The sequence below is a fragment of the Ostrea edulis genome, chromosome 6 (assembly GCF_947568905.1).
Source record: "Ostrea edulis chromosome 6, xbOstEdul1.1, whole genome shotgun sequence".
NCBI classification, from domain to species: domain Eukaryota; kingdom Metazoa; phylum Mollusca; class Bivalvia; order Ostreida; family Ostreidae; genus Ostrea; species Ostrea edulis.
In genome coordinates, this window is record NC_079169.1 from 66,284,034 (window position 1) to 66,300,292 (window position 16,259).

The following is a 16,259-nucleotide window of genomic DNA, read 5'->3' on the forward strand; positions in this document are numbered from 1 at the left end:
CTTTTGCAATTTCAATGGTCAGCAAAGTTTTCCACATTCATAAAGGACAAATTTAAAAGTAAAGATTTTAAATTATTAGATTCTAAAGTTGGCTTTCAAACTTGATACCTTTTCCTGCTTTGCATGTGATTGTTGATGCCCTGTCAACATGGGCTTCTTCTCGCAGGTATGTGGATCCTAAAAATAGAATGATGAAGCATAATACGACGTAAATCATACAACTAAAAATATAATACTATTGAAACAAATATAAAAAAATAATTCCTAACATTACCTTACCAGTAATTTTATATCAAGCCGCCCCAAATATACACGAACAGTGTGAATACCGGGGAAGTCTGAGCTTTACTCGCAGCAATGCTATGACTTACAGAGGCAGGTCTGTCAGTGGCAGGTGTGGGCTTCTTTGGTTGGTCGTCTTGTTTGAAACTTCTGACGCGATCCCTCTCTTTCTTCGTTTTCAATTTTTTCTTCTTTTTGGTAGGCTATCAATAAAAATCATCGATGAAAACAGTCACTTTTATTTGTAACAGATGTGAGATGTTGAATTGATTATCATTATATTGTCCATAAAATACTTAAATTACATACATCTATCTTGGGAATATAGTAGGCCACAAACTGCATTACTCTATTACTTCTATGAATAAGCAACTTTTTTTCCACACACACACACACAATTAGCCTTTAAAATCCCTCAAAACTTTTAAATGCATGTACCTTTCAATTTTAAATGTAAGTTCATATTATGAAATATGACAAAAGTTGAGTGAAGGAATATGATTAGATATTTCTTGTTAATTAGCACAGAGACAAATATAACAGAGACAGGCAACTCATTCTGCAGTAGATTTACTGCTCCAAACATGACAAGCCCACGATTCATAAATTGATTTTGAATTAAGTTTATTGCATTCCTATTATAATCTGGAATTGCATTTAGCAAGTTTTGGAATGATTTGATGATTAAAAAAATGTATAAAAATCAAAATCCTTAAAATTTGCTGAAATCTCACCAGTTTGGCTGAGTACAAGTCAAGAGTGTAGGTGTTAATTGCCTCTCAAAATTTATCTCTCTTTTTCTTTGAAACAATATATCTTTTGAATGACTGAATATATCCTTAGCTATTCATATATGTTACAAGTTATTTAAACTGCAGTACTGTAAAAGTGGTTATTTACACTGGGGGTTAAGTACATGTGTTTCCACGTCCAATATTACGCACGGGGGAAAAGTACGTGGTAACTGAATATCATTAGCAACAACCACGTTCGCTAGGTGGCGCGTCATGTTCCATTTTTATTTCTACAGGAAAAGTGGGACGAGGTTCCACCCTATTTTTTACAGGCTAGTATGGATAAACCTAGAGCCTACGAATGATGCGAAGTTGATCGTTCGGATCTAAAATAGCTATATTTAGCGTATCTCACGTGATTAGGCATATTCCAGAAAATCCCTTTGAGATTGAAGCGATTAAGCAGAGCGAGTATATGTAAACATTTACTTAACGGTGAAATACGCAACAAAGAGTGACATATTAATACATTTTATGCATGAATAAATTATACTGAGGTCAAAAATGGACGATAATTGCCCGTGTTCATATAGTATTTGATTGATTTAGATATCCAAGGAAAGATAACTCCCATTATTAACGTACTCACAACGTACCGGTGGTATACAATAATACAATGTTTATACATTTCTGAATGATGAGTGAATCTTTATTTTCATCAGAATCTTTTCCATCATACTCGCAGACCAGGTCCCCATTCCCCTACCAGTGTCAATCTGTGACTGATAGCAGTGCGGTATTTAATTTGATATAGTCTAGAGGAAATTCGAAATATGGTAGTTACATTTCTTCCTCACTGAATTAGCTGGATTATTAACGTTTAAAGAAAAGTGGGGTATGGACTGGGGGGTTAAAAATGCTATTTGCCAAATTTTCAACAATATTAATTACAAGGCAAGGCAAAAAGGGGTCATAAGCTACAGATGATGCAATTTTCACTTGCAAGTTGCACTGTCACAAGTTACACTTAATAAGTGACTTACTTACAGATAAATAAAGTAACTTACAAATATTTTATTTATTTATTTATCTATCATTTCATTTCATTTTTTTTTAATATCATGGTTTGTACTTGTAGAGTCATCGCAATAAAGGGACATTAATTATTAGTGTTACAAAAAAATCTGATCATGCAGTTTTTAAATTTCTGAATTTTGAAAAAATGAAAATAAATAAATAATACATTCTGATACCACTCAGCCCCCCGACTGGCCAGATAGTTCTGCTTCTGTCAGTTCTGATGCAACTAGCTCAGCCCCCAGACTGGCCAGAGAGTCCACTGTTTCAGTAAATTCTGATAATGATGCAACTCAGCCCCCCCCCCCCCCCCCGACAGCTCTACCAGAAGTTCTCGGAAAAGACTTGCTGTTGTTTAATAAATCAGTTTTCCTATTAATTGTACTTTTGCTCCTGTTCATCAGTTCATTAGGCTATAGCCCAATCTGATTAAATTTAAGATCGTTGATCCGCTCCGTATTCCTCTTCCTTTCCTGTATCTGTGAAGTCCAGAGGTGAGATATATTCTTTCCAAAACAACTAAGAATGTTCATGGAACAATTTAGTATTAATTGTTTTCCTTTTCTGTTGTATGCCTTATTTCAAGAAATAACTTTCAGGTAACTTTTTAATGTGAAATGGAACATTTTCAATTTTTGACAACCTGACGGTAGGGGTGTTTAAGGCCCTATACCTCATTTTCTGTAAGGAAGTGGAGTAAAAGGAATCCAGAATTGGATTCAGCATACTCAAAATTGGTAATTACACCTGCTTTTTATTGTTTTGGGTAATGGTGTTTCAAGAAATAAAGTTGGGTCACTTTTTGATGCGAAATGAAACATTTTCCGTTTTTGGCAACCTGACGGTAGGGGTGTTTGAGACACTATATCTCATTTTCTATAAGAAATTGGAGTAAAAGGAATCCAGATTTGAAATCAGCATACTCAAAATTGGTAATTACACCTGATTTTTATTGATTTGGGTAATTTTTAAAAAATGGGTGGTGGTTGCTAATATCATATATATTGTATAAAAATTAATATTTATAAATATACACGTGGGGAAAATTTACGCTCTTATTACGTGATCGTGTAATTAGTGTAAATTTCCCCATCGCGTAAATAACCACTTTTACAGTATGCAAATCAACCAAAATACTGCAGCTCACAAGATAATACATGATTTGGGAAAGTTGATGATCTCTGTTATTAATGTCTCTGAGAAGAATGAAAGTTCAGTTTCTTAGTATCATAACCAAATATGAGCAGCATGTCTCAGTTGGTTAACGCTTCAAATTCATATTGCCACACAGTCATCATGTGACCTCCTACCTGCCAATCAAATGGCATAACCCGGATACAGGGTCGTGAATGGGGCCGAGTGGGCTGTGTAAAAGTAGTAAAAAGTTGCTGCTGGTGAAATTAAACAAGCTTTAAGAAAGAGATCGTCACAAACCATAAAATAGCATAAAAGATGAAAATTATAAGCTACAATTTTTCTGCATCTTAATTCCTTAAAGAAACATAATAGTGGGTGATTAAAATACCAAGATTAGCTTCAGAGGGCTATAAATCAGCTATCTTTTGAACCAACATCATATTTACAACAATGACAAAGCCATCCCATTAGTATGGTATATCATTTCAAACAGGATTCAAATTGCTAGAATTGTCATTCTTGCTCTTTAGATTTTCACGCAGCTAGAACTTTTTTATTGGATTCACCATTAAATTCTAAGATATCTACAGGATATGTGACGTGAAAATTATTAGCATAGAATAAGAATTTTCAAACAGTATAAAAATATAGTATTATTTACAGATGAATTTCTTGAAAACACTCACCAATTTATAATGTCCACAGAGGATTGATTGAAAATAAATGTATTGTCAAAAATTATTTCAGGCAGAGGAAGATACTAACTTGCAAGTTGATAAATCTAATGATTTTCAACAGTTGCATGGTAGTCGAGCACAACTGTGTAAATATGGTATAATTAAGTTTTCAAAATGTAATAATAGATATCTCCATGAAAGATAGGGGTGTTCCAAATACTCAAAAGGAAAACCAAAATTGGGGGGGGGTCTCATCTAAATAATGTGGTGTTTAATTGGAATAAAAAGAGCTCATACACAAATATTTAATAGATGACTACCTATGAGGGATATATGTATACTGTTCATGATGAAATAAAACAAATTCTTAAATTATACAAGAAGAATTAAAAGAATATGCGAATTTAATAAACATACATATTAAACGAGTAATAATTAGAGGAAAATTAATATAAAAGTATTCTAGAATTTGGAAAGTTAAATGTTAATTTCTGGGAATAGATATTTGGTATGAAAGGCATTGCAAAGTACATACATTCTGTTCCTGTCAAAGCGAGAAAAAAAAAATTACATCTGATACCTTACAACAGTCTGTGAACAATTTACAAACTCTGTGATTGACCGTTACTAGTTATACATTTACATTTCAATGTTTTTGCCTTCGATATCTTTACCAATTGTAATGATAGCCATTTCCTCATGAATGCGATGCAGATATGAACAATGTGCATATGAATCTTGATAAATATAGAACGTCTATTTTAATGGCTGAGAATTCCAACAGATATGAGAGTAGAATCTAAATATAAAAAAAATAAATTTCGTTATTGAAAATACATGAGGGTATGAACTGCAACGCTTCATGCTGGCATACTTTTCATGAAGTGCTAACACCTTCATGAAGTATGCTGGCGTTCATGCTCTAATGTATTTTCAAATATGAAATTTATTCCTTAAATATAGAAACAGAAAGCCAATGCTTACTCTGGAGGCAGTGAACTGGAGATGAACTGGTGGACCGTCCGACACAGAACTATCAGAGCCGCCATCACTACAAATAAACATGGTGATTAGAGATGACACAGATTTATCAGAGCCGTCATCACTACAAATAAAGACCGTGATTAGAGATGACACAGATTTATCAGTCGCCATCACTACAAATAAACATGGTGATTAGAGATGACACAGATTTATCAGAGCCGTCATCACTACAAATAAAGACCGTGATTAGAGATGACACAGATTTATCAGAGTCGCCATCACTACAAATAAAGACGGTGATTAGAGATGACACAGATTTATCAGAGCCACCATCACTACAAATAAAGACAGTGATTAGAAATGACACATAACTATCAGAGCTGTCATCACTACAAATAAAGACGGTGATTAGAGATGACACAGATTTATCAGAGCCACCATCACTACAAATAAAGTCGGTGATTAGAGATTTGATATTCATTACAGGGATTGACACTGGTACACTATCACATTCTGTGTCACCTGCAAAGCATGAAGGACACATGGTGATTACTTTGTCTAGTGTCTGTCACACCCTCTGTCTGGATAAAGTCATCCTGTCTTACTGGTAATTTTCATGTGTGAGGCTCATCAAAACTAGGGCTTATTCAAATTGCTGCATCATTAAAGCGACATTCATACATACTTTTCAATCTCCAAATTCCATACTTACACTGTCCACACTACTAATTCCAATCCTATGACCTTTGACCTGTCATAAATGACCTTGCTGGCAGTAAAGACACAAAATTAGTCAAAAGCATCCTCTGTGTCAAGTATGAGTATACAAAGGGTCTCTATTACACAAATACAACACAAAAATTTTGCAATTTATCTAGTGACCTTGGCCTACAAATGTGACACATACAACCACTCCCCCCCCCCCCCCCCCAACAACCTCTGTGTAACCTATGATTGTCTAAAAGTCTCTTTCTTCAAAACATATTTGGACAATAATTTTTTCTCAAAGTGCCTTGACTGATCTTGTCTGCCTAACCTAATCCCTATCAAGATGTCCTCCAGCTATACTCAAAACTTTATATAAGGTGTGAGCATTTTATCTTTATTATAAAGACCAATTTCTTTATCTCCTAGTGACCATGACCTCATCCACATGACCTTAGATCAGGTCCGTGACACATCCTCGGGTTATAAGGAAGCTTTGGTATGAGCGTCTAATTTTGTACACCTAGACATGAATTTCATCCTTTTTCTCAGCAACCTCAACCTTCTCCAAAGAAACTTCAACTAAAGTCCAAAAACACCCCTATTTTAAGCAATCTTAGCGTAACATATAAGCATCTTACTTTCAAACTTGTGACCATAAAGAATTTCACAGACAGACAAGATTATTCCATAATAATAGAAAAAACACTTTTCTTGCAGGAGGTTTAGAAATGGAACTTTCCTGAATCAGTGGATTTTCTAAATTCTCTCCTTCCTGTCGCAACTTGCAAGTGACACCTGTCCCTAATTCTATGGAGTAGATACAGAGTGCACAGTCCCGATCTCTGTGAGCTCTCTGGTCCTAGTCCCCTAAATGTTTTATAGCTCCTACCTTGACTCTACATCTGAGGAGAAGTCACTAAGGTTGATGTCATTGATGTCTGTAGCTGATGAAGTACTGGCTGCTTTCTGGAGTCGGACCATTATCTCACGTTTCAAGCGTTCCTCAAGTTCAATAAGAATATTGCAACTCTGTAAAACATCAGATACACAAATATGTCACATTTGTCAGTTTATACGGCAGTCATTAAATATAATATTTCTATTATACCATAACAACTACAATGATGAAAGTTTCATATGAAATATTTTACATTATATGTACACATACTTTCAAATTTAACATAAATTGTCTTGTAACACTATCAAAATATCTTATTTTCTTCCTAAAAACCAATGTGAAATATCATTCTAAAAAATTCTTCGATGGCAGGTGTTTCCACAACAGGCTAAATTTGAAAATCTAAGCCTACTTCAATGAAACACATTCTTTTTGCCGAGTCATGCATATACACAAAATCATGCGTGCGCATATGCTGGAATGGTGGATGCCTGATCATGCACATGCAAATCTCATTCTGCTGTTTTGCACCAATTTAAAACAATTTTAAAGACAAATCAAATAGGGAAACAAGATTTTGTCTTAAAAGCAGGTGCTCTCAGTGTTTGCACTGTAATGTGGATAAAATCTAAGGCTTTTGATATAATTACCATTTTTTTATGCTATTCCACACATTTCATACCAACATCATGAAGGCAAGCATTTCAAAGCAAAATCTGAGTTAGTATACAACATTTATTGATTCAAGACTTCAATGATTTTCAAACTTATCATAGCTCTTCATAATTGAAACATGGATGAACTATTCAGTAGCAGTTTACATGTATATTTTGTTATTGTTGATTATATACATTTCAGATGTCCATCACAAAACAGAAGAATCTGGTTTCTTACTTTGGTGTTGTCGGGGTCACAGTAGTCCAATAAAGTGTCACAGAAGTGGTAACCTAGCGCCTCGAAATCTGCCATACTGAAGTGGTACCCTTTCTTCTTGCCCATGGTGGAACCACAAAATGTGGCCTGAGAAATACAGGAAACATCAAGACCCCAAAAAGACACGTTAAACAGACCAAGATACCAGCTAGTGCATACTGGTATATGTAAAACTATTGTCAATTCAAAATTACAAAAGTATCAATCTGTAAACTTTTTATAAAGCATGAATTTAAGAAAGTTTGATGTACTAGAAGAATATTGATTTTCAGTACTAAAACTATTGAAGAACATCAGGGAATTGTTTTAAAATTCTATTTTTGAAGAATTAAATGATATCTACAGTTGAACTTCGTTATCTTGAACACTGATATCTCGAATACCCTGGATATGTCAAAGTGATTCGAAAGTCCCAACCACTTATTCTTTAAGTATTTTACTCTCTATATCTCGAATCCCTGGATATCTCGAAGTTTGTTCTCGGTCCCATCGAGTTCGAGATAGCGAGGTTTGACTGTATTTTGTTTTTACACATCTGAAAACCAACCTCCATGGTGTAACTGTTCATGATGCCCATGTTCCACATAACAATTCTCCCTGTGCCCTCCTTACTTTTCTGCACCTTGAACTTGCAGGATTCAAACTTGAACTGTATTGACAAAAGAAATATGTAATAGGAAATGCCTCCTAATTTCAATCTTTCCATTTTTCATTCATCAACAAGATGTGTTTGTGAAACATCAGATGCCCTAGATTACAACAAAGTAGAACCAAATCAATGGTCAATGTAAAGGTCACCAGGTCAAAGATTTTGGTATCAATGGAAAGGTCTTGCCAGAAGAAATACACATACCAAATATGAAAGCTATATCTCATATGGTAAAAGATATGTTTTTGGTTAAAGTTTTTTTTTTGCCACATACGGACAGACAGACATGCCAAAAACTATCTGCCACCAAATCTTCGATTCCGGGGGCATTAAAATTTGCAATAGCCATTAAAAATCATTATTCTGACATCCTTCAGCACAAGTCTTCATTTATTAAAGATCTGAACGAGTGGCATATTGTCTAAACATAATTCTAGTAGTCAACAGTTTCATAAACCGATAGAATATTCTCTAAACATAATTCTAGCAGTCAATAGTTTCATAAACCAATAGAATATTGTCTAAATATCATTCTAGTAGTCAATAGTTTCATAAACCGATAGAATATTGTCTAAATATCATTCTAGTAGTCAATAGTTTCATAAACCGATAGAATATTGTCTAAATATCATTCTAGTAGTCAATAGTTTCATCTCACTCTCCTTCATCTTACTTTGTCTGGAGCATTTTTGTTGAGCATGAGTGGAAAGACTCTCTCCTTTAGCCTCTTGTCTGCATTGTGTCGATTCTCACAGCCATATATAAACACATTCTGTTTTCTACTGTGTCCATGCAAATCACAGTACACTATTATCTCCCTTTCTTGCAACAATCTGAAATGGATTAATGGAAACACACACACACATATATATATATATATATATATATATATATATATATATCTTTGGAATGACAGTATAGGTATATGAATATAAAATTTTGCAGCAAGTGACCAGCGGAAATGCATTTACATGCATTTTTCTAGCTAAAGAAAGATCCAGAGAGATTCCGAAATCTTACTTTCTGATCATTTACATGTATTTTTCTAGAAAAAGAAAGATCCAAAGAGTTGCCAAATGTTTACTTTCTGATCATGTCTTTTTTTAGCTATAGAAAGATCCAGAGAGTTACCGAATGCTTACTTTCTGATCATATTTTTGGTGTGCCAGACAGATGGGTAGGAGTCCTTGAGCACCGTTTTGTAGTTTCTGTTGAGATCCCTTCCTGCAAGGGAACATCTGTAATTCCCCACTATCACCCCATCAGGGTTCAACATTGGCACAATTTTAAAGATAAAGGTATCACGAAGAAGCTGAAAGCAAAGAAAGCAAATAAAGTCATGGAAAAACTTATTTCTTCTGCCATCTTATAGGGTTTTTTTTTTTTATCATTATGCCTTCTTAGATGTGATATATACCATACATGAGTCATGTATCCCTTGCAGTACAGACAGACATACAATACTAATCCCAATGGTCTTATACTGTATACAGAGAAAAGCCATGTTAGAGTATGCAGTAAATGTAAATTCACCTTGATTAAATTCATCTGTTTCAGATTAGGGTAGAAATATAATGGGACAAAAGTTGTTTTTTTTCCCTTCTGTTTACAGAAATACACATGTTGATATACTATGTAGACATTAACATTCCTCAGAATATAATTCCTGCAAAGTTTGTTGAAATGATTTTCATAATTACATGTACTACATCTATACTTCCACCCGCATCAATGAGTATTTTAAGAGGCATTAATTAAATTGATTTCATATGTTTTATCTGCTACCACAAATTCTATTATTCATGATATCATTGTGTAACATGGTCATAACATTTCTCCCATTCTTACTCATAACTTCAAAAACATTACCTTGGCATCAGCAGAATTCCCAGTCAGGTAATCGAGGAAGCCCTTCATCATCCAACTGGAGTTACATTCCCCTGGATGTACCCTAGATGTGATTACAACTGCCTTCTTGTGCTGCAGGGAGAGAAACAAGCATTGCTTTTACCCTCCTTTTTATAAACTGATCTTCAAATAGGTTAAATTATTCAAACAGCACAATCAAAATAATATATGGAGATGTTTTTACTGAAACATTGAGAGGTTTATTTTCTTGTTTTATCTTTGGCATGACAAGTTTCACAAATAACCTTACTTGCAAGGATAATCAACACTCACTTGTAAATTTATGTGTGCTGATTTTCATATGCAACTAAACTTGCAGGAGTAAACAACACTTTCACTTGTGAGTTTATGTATGCTAAACTTACATGTAACTTTACTTGAATGTGTAACCAACATTTGCTTGTTTCAGCTTATGCATGTAAAGTTTCACATGAAATTTGCTTTTAAGGGCAACCAACACTCACTTTTCAGTTTTTCATGCATGCCAATTAAGTTTCACTTTTACTTGTTAGTTTTTCATGCATGGTAAGGTTCACTTTCATGCATACGAAATTTCACTTTCATTTGTCAGTTTAGTTTCACTTTCACCCAGACTGACCTTCATGTCCTCTGAGTTTTGTGTGGGTGAGGTGATACTGAGTAGGTAGACTAGATTCCCTGCCAATGTGCGACACAGAACTCTCTGTTTACAGATCTTATTCTTCACTGGGTCATTATTCAGGTCCAACAGATAGTCCTTTAAAGTAACAAAGCAAAACATATTACAGGGCTTGAAGCTAGCTTTTCATGTCACCAGTCCAGCCGGACTGATGGGGTATAATTTCAACCAGTCCGTGGAAAAATTTACCAGTCCAACTGAGTTTTCCAGAAATAATTATAAACATATTTCGTTAATGCTATTAAAATGAAATTTAACTCATATGCCTGACAAAATTGTAACACTTATGTGGGATTTATATTTACGAATCAAGATTTGTCTGATATCTACAGAAGATGCCAAATGTGTGCATAAGATTTCATAAGTATATTTTCCAAAATGATGCTTTACAAAACTAACCAGTCCCATCGGACGGACTAAAACAAATGTCAGTCAGTCCACCAGACTTTTAACCAGTCACAGGCTGACAGACATGTGTTAATTTCGAGCCCTGTATTATAGACATCATACAAACACTCATGTACAACTAAACTGATTTTGTAAAAAGATACTTCTGACATCAAACACACTTATTACCACACTAATTACGTAAAATATATCACTGACATGGCTAAAACTTCAAGTCAACTTTAATTTCCACAGCCCCTTGTATAGGGTAAGACTACTTCAATTGCCCGAGGCAGTGAAAGTCAGATGTATTTTCTTTCACTTACTACATATAACTTCATCTCAAGCTACTCTTCCACAAAAAATATGACTAATCTTCCACACAAAAATATGACTGATCAATAATATAGCATGCACCAATATAGATAGCAGTTTTAGCAGTGGAAATTTTCACAAAATTTTTATTTTAATCAAAATTTCTCCCATGTCTTTGGGAAATAAAACTGCTTGATCCACCCACCTGTAGGTCAGTGTATGTGTATGGAAAACAGTGGGCAAAGTAGACAGTGTCATGGTTGTGTTCCAACTTCACTGTCCAGGTCAGAGAATAGAAAGATTTGTCACATTTAGATGTAGAATACCTGTAAAGATTTCAAACAGATACTACACTATCATCATAATACACAGTGTAGTCCAGCATCTGCAAAAAAAAGGTCACCTCTTCTCATTTTTGTCATAGCAGGATAGATTTTCTATCTCAAAAAACAAAGATTTTTCTACTTAGCACTATGCTAGCTTTTCTTTATTGACTCATCCGGAAGATGGAAATAGTGTTTTTCACACTCAGATTTTTGAAGTTATACAAATGAAGTACAAGCACTCTTTTACACAAAGCTTTAGGACAAAACTCTACAAGGTAACACTGATGTGTTTCCACTCTTCTACCGTCTGCTCATCTCCACACTCTAGCAATTCTCCATTCACTAGTACCGGTATTTGTACAATAATTATCTAGACAGCTACTGTCTATTATATGATATATGTACTAGTATGAGTAATTTAAAAATATCTATATCAACAATTAAATAAAAGAACATCAATACCTTTATTTCTGATAAACCTTGCTACCACCATGGAATTTAGAATTTATGTGCACATTTTGTGGCTTTATATGTACATGTATACAAAACACACAGATGACTCTCGATGGCTCAAACCTTTATCTCTCAAAGTTCTTGATTTCTTGTTTAGGGAAATCACGATTCCAATTTTTCTCTAAAAGCCAATGAACTCTTGATCTCTCAAACTTCAATCTCAAAGTTTGTGATCTTTCTATGTGAATTTTGGGTCCTGTTTAACATATATTTAATTGTTTTTCACTTTTGATATTTTGACATGGTGATAGGGTATACACACCATCAATATTTCTGCTTGGACCTCATGTCCACAATGGTGAATACCTGTGGTTCATGTGACACAACACCTATGCTTCTTTTAAGGGTAGATTAATTGTCTAATTGGTCAGTTTTAAACCTTATTCTGTATCTGTGCTTTGTTTTGGTGGTAGACTGCTCAATTCTAACAATGGCTGAATAGCTAGCTGTATGCGATGTCATGTAAATTTGAAAAGTTTTATTTGACTTAAAAATGAGACGGTAATTTTGAGAAATTTAGAGACATTGCAATGAATGAAAAATACTAAGGCACACATGTTAAAACAACCCCAGGATGTTGTGAATATCATAACAGTTGCCCCTTTAATTTCTGGATTTAATTCAACCTTCGATCTCTCAAACTCTTGATCTTTGAGTTTTATCAAGGTCACTTAAAATCATCGAGAGTCACCTGTACATAAATATTTGTGTATCTCAAAGTGCATCAATACTATAAAGAAAATTTTGTTGCATCATAGTACATTTTCTGACTGTAAAAAATGACGATCCGTGAAGACTGACTAGCTATACTGTACTGACATAGAGGTGGTGTCCATCTTACCTGTTTATAGTGCCGGATAAACTGTAGAGTTGATAATCATTAAATATCTAAGTACTGATATCATTAAAATTTTATTTTTATTTACAAATGGGTTGACTAAATTCGTTCTCATTGTATTAAACACCAGTGTCTGAAGATCACACAGCCCTACCTGAGATTGTTCTTGTAGTACTTTATGTCTCCTCCACCTCTCACCCACCCAATCTTCTTCTGTTGAGCATTTTTCTCACTATATATTAACGGTTTCATTCCATCATTATATAGACTATCAGACTGAAAAGAAAATGAAAAATGCTTACTTTTTATACACATTTTTAATCAGGAATAGATTTCATATCCTATACTCCAACACCTCAACCCAATTTCATGGGGAATACAAACTTGTTTCAACAACCTTTGTTGAAAAACAAGCTTTGCTCTTTTTGTGAAGCTAATCAAAGCAGCACATCTTTTGTCCATAAAGAGAGATTAAGATTAGCTTCCTACAAAATATTGACAAAGCTGTATTTTTGGAGAAATTAACAAAATTTGGAGCTCACGAAAATATGAGGAAAACATTGTGTGCAACAAGTGGATAAAGGTACCTTCATGAAGTTGACAATGGTGAAGCGATATGTTTTATTGGCCCTTGTATTCGATACCCTGAAGTAGAACCACTGTGTGTGTTTGTTTGTGTAGAGGTCATATCTCAGCCACAGCTCATAGTCAGTGGAGTTACTGAAATATTGAATTATACAAGTCAAATGAAGATCTCGACAAAAGCTCATAGTCAGTGGAGTTACTGAAACATTGAATTATACAAGTCAAATGAGGATCTCGACAAAAGCTCATAGTCAGTGGAGTAACTGAAACATTGAATTATACAAGTCAAATGAAGATCTCAACAAAAGCTCCTAGTCAGTGGAGTAACTGAAACATAACAAAATACTTCTCAACTTACGACTCTCATAGTTATTACAACAACACATGTATTCTTTTCTCTGTCACAGAAAATACAACCTAATTTCATAAAGTACAAATCAGTACTATTCATTCACAACACTATTTATATCTTTGCACATTTCCTAAATTAAGAATTCATGGTTTCAACATTAACATCTATCACATTCTTACACTTGAACAGCTCTGGCAAGATTTCCACTTTCAAATCGAGATTCAAATATAAGAGTTTCATCTTCAGCAGACTCCAGGTCAATATTGCACTTCTGAGGCCCGGAACGAAGCCCTCCCACACGGGACCTCACAAACTGAAACAGCACATCACCTGTAGTTAGCAACGCCCCCTGACACAAAACTTTCAAACTTGCAATGTGCCATGCAAATTGTTATGCATATCTTAATAGGTATATTGCTAGATTCTGAAGAAATTTCTAAAATTGTTTGTATCTCTATCAACATAACATGCATGTAAAATTGAATTTCTTAATTAAATACAGAAGATACACAGGTCCAAGGGCCACAAAGCTTACCTGAGCAACTTTACTCTTGCACAGAAATGAATGTTTTCATTCCTTTGTACAACTTTGGATCTCTGTACAGACCTTCACCACAAACTTACACTTCATAAAGTTCTTCCATATCAATTCAACTTATTCATGTTCAAAATGGACCCCTTGTTCACTATTTGGTTCAGGGGTGGATTGGGGACATGATCTTAGCGAACTTTATATGAAATCTTACACATGTTTTGCCATTTCCGTCATAACAGATCCTAGAGAAGGTTTTTAAGTAATTGTTCCCATTCATTTTTTAAAAAAATTATTCCAGTATTTCTCTTTGGAAGTGTGCTTGGAATTACCAAGGAATGCTTTAATGTGCCAAGTTTGGTTGAAATCACCCTATTTAAATGAATATGAATACATGTATTTGTGAGGGAGTGTAAAAAGTTCACAGACATAGACAAACAGATAATGGACAATCTCCATGAAGTTTTAATTGAGTCTGAGACTCGGGTGTATAATGACTTTTGTGTCACAATCAAACATGTCTGGTATCTTTAAGAAAGGTTTTAAATTATCAGACTGTGAACTTTAACCACAGTCTCAAACCAATAATAAAAGGCTTTCAATTCATGTCTACTGAAACTTTGAATTTTCCAATACAGCAACAATAAATTTCATAAAAGAACATTCAACAACAACAAAAAAAAAAAAAAACATCCCCAAAAAACAGGAATAACAAAGAATGAATGCTTAGAGACATCATGCAGTGTACCTTAAATTCTCTCAGGACTGACCTAGAAAACTGGTATAAAAAGGGTCTATTTACATATGTAGCTCTAACTTTTATCCCTTTCATACAGAATACCATTTTTTAAAAATTGGTATTAATATGCATGTCGTATCCTTTGAAGTTTGTTTATTAATTCTCGGTGTTCTTTACAATGAACTTTTTGCAAGGCAGTTCAAACAGAATGTGTATTTCACAGAAATAACTGAAGAAAGCCTAACAGTAACTGTGGTATATAATGCCCTTTTTATCACTGTTATAGTGAGATTTTCAGCATTGTAATGCACTGACAAAACACAAACCTAGTGAGACATTGAACATTCTCTAGACTTCAAAAGATTTTAACATAACTATTCTAATACTAGTAAATTAGCAAAAAAAGGGGGACAAAAAAAAGAAAAGAACTGATATCATGATGATAAACATGTATCATATAGTGACCTATACTTTTACTTTCTCCCATTCCTTTATTCCTTAGTATACTAGTATATAAAACTGGCATCTATTTTTTCTTCTTTTTAAATCATAGATGAAATATCCTATCACATTATAACCTAAGTATACTTACAATTGTAGAGAGAGGCTTGTGAAGAGGGGCTTGTAAATGTGAAGAAGGGCTTGTAATTGTGGAGAGGGGCTTGTAAATGTGGAGAGGGGCTTGTAATTGTGGAGAGGGGCTTGTAAATGTGGAAAGGGGCTTGTACATGTGGAAAGGGGCTTGTAGATGTGGAGAGAGGCTTGTCAATGTGGAGAGGGGCTTGTAGAGGTGGAGAGGGGCTTGTACATGTGGAGAGGAGCTTGTAGATGTGGAGAGGGGCTTGTAATTGTGGAGAGGGGCTTGTAAATGTGAAGAGGGTTTGTACATGTGGAGAGGGGTGGGCTTGTACATGTGGAGAGGGGTTTGTAAATATGAAGAGGGGCTTGTACATGTGGAGAGGGGCTTGTAAATATGCATTATGACTGTGAATAAATGAATAGACACCACTTAATATATTTAGAGATG

The 16,259-nt window shown here is 34.5% G+C and overlaps 1 protein-coding gene across 26 annotated transcripts in view; it reads right to left on the bottom strand.

Annotated features, from left to right (window-relative positions):
• LOC125682998 (cytosolic carboxypeptidase 2-like) overlaps positions 1-16,259 on the bottom strand; it is a 71,609-nt gene that overhangs the window by 22,957 nt on the left and 32,393 nt on the right. For 13 of the 26 annotated variants that reach the window (XM_056140462.1, XM_056140485.1, XM_056140483.1 and 10 more), the window contains 16 exons: positions 14,141-14,274; positions 13,612-13,744; positions 13,179-13,300; positions 13,028-13,048; positions 11,553-11,673; positions 10,586-10,723; positions 9,949-10,059; positions 9,222-9,391; positions 8,753-8,912; positions 7,978-8,079; positions 7,392-7,517; positions 6,489-6,628; positions 4,892-4,958; positions 3,404-3,457; positions 372-485; positions 109-177 (listed from right to left, as the gene is read on the bottom strand). In XM_056140462.1, the coding sequence (XP_055996437.1) occupies positions 109-177; positions 372-485; positions 3,404-3,457; positions 4,892-4,958; positions 6,489-6,628; positions 7,392-7,517; positions 7,978-8,079; positions 8,753-8,912; positions 9,222-9,391; positions 9,949-10,059; positions 10,586-10,723; positions 11,553-11,673; positions 13,028-13,048; positions 13,179-13,300; positions 13,612-13,744; positions 14,141-14,274 (1,782 nt within the window). The remainder of the gene's footprint in view (positions 1-108; positions 178-371; positions 486-3,403; positions 3,458-4,891; positions 4,959-6,488; positions 6,629-7,391; positions 7,518-7,977; positions 8,080-8,752; positions 8,913-9,221; positions 9,392-9,948; positions 10,060-10,585; positions 10,724-11,552; positions 11,674-13,027; positions 13,049-13,178; positions 13,301-13,611; positions 13,745-14,140; positions 14,275-16,259) is intronic. The other 13 variants (XM_056140470.1, XM_056140469.1, XM_056140466.1 and 10 more) reach the window with 7 other exon arrangements.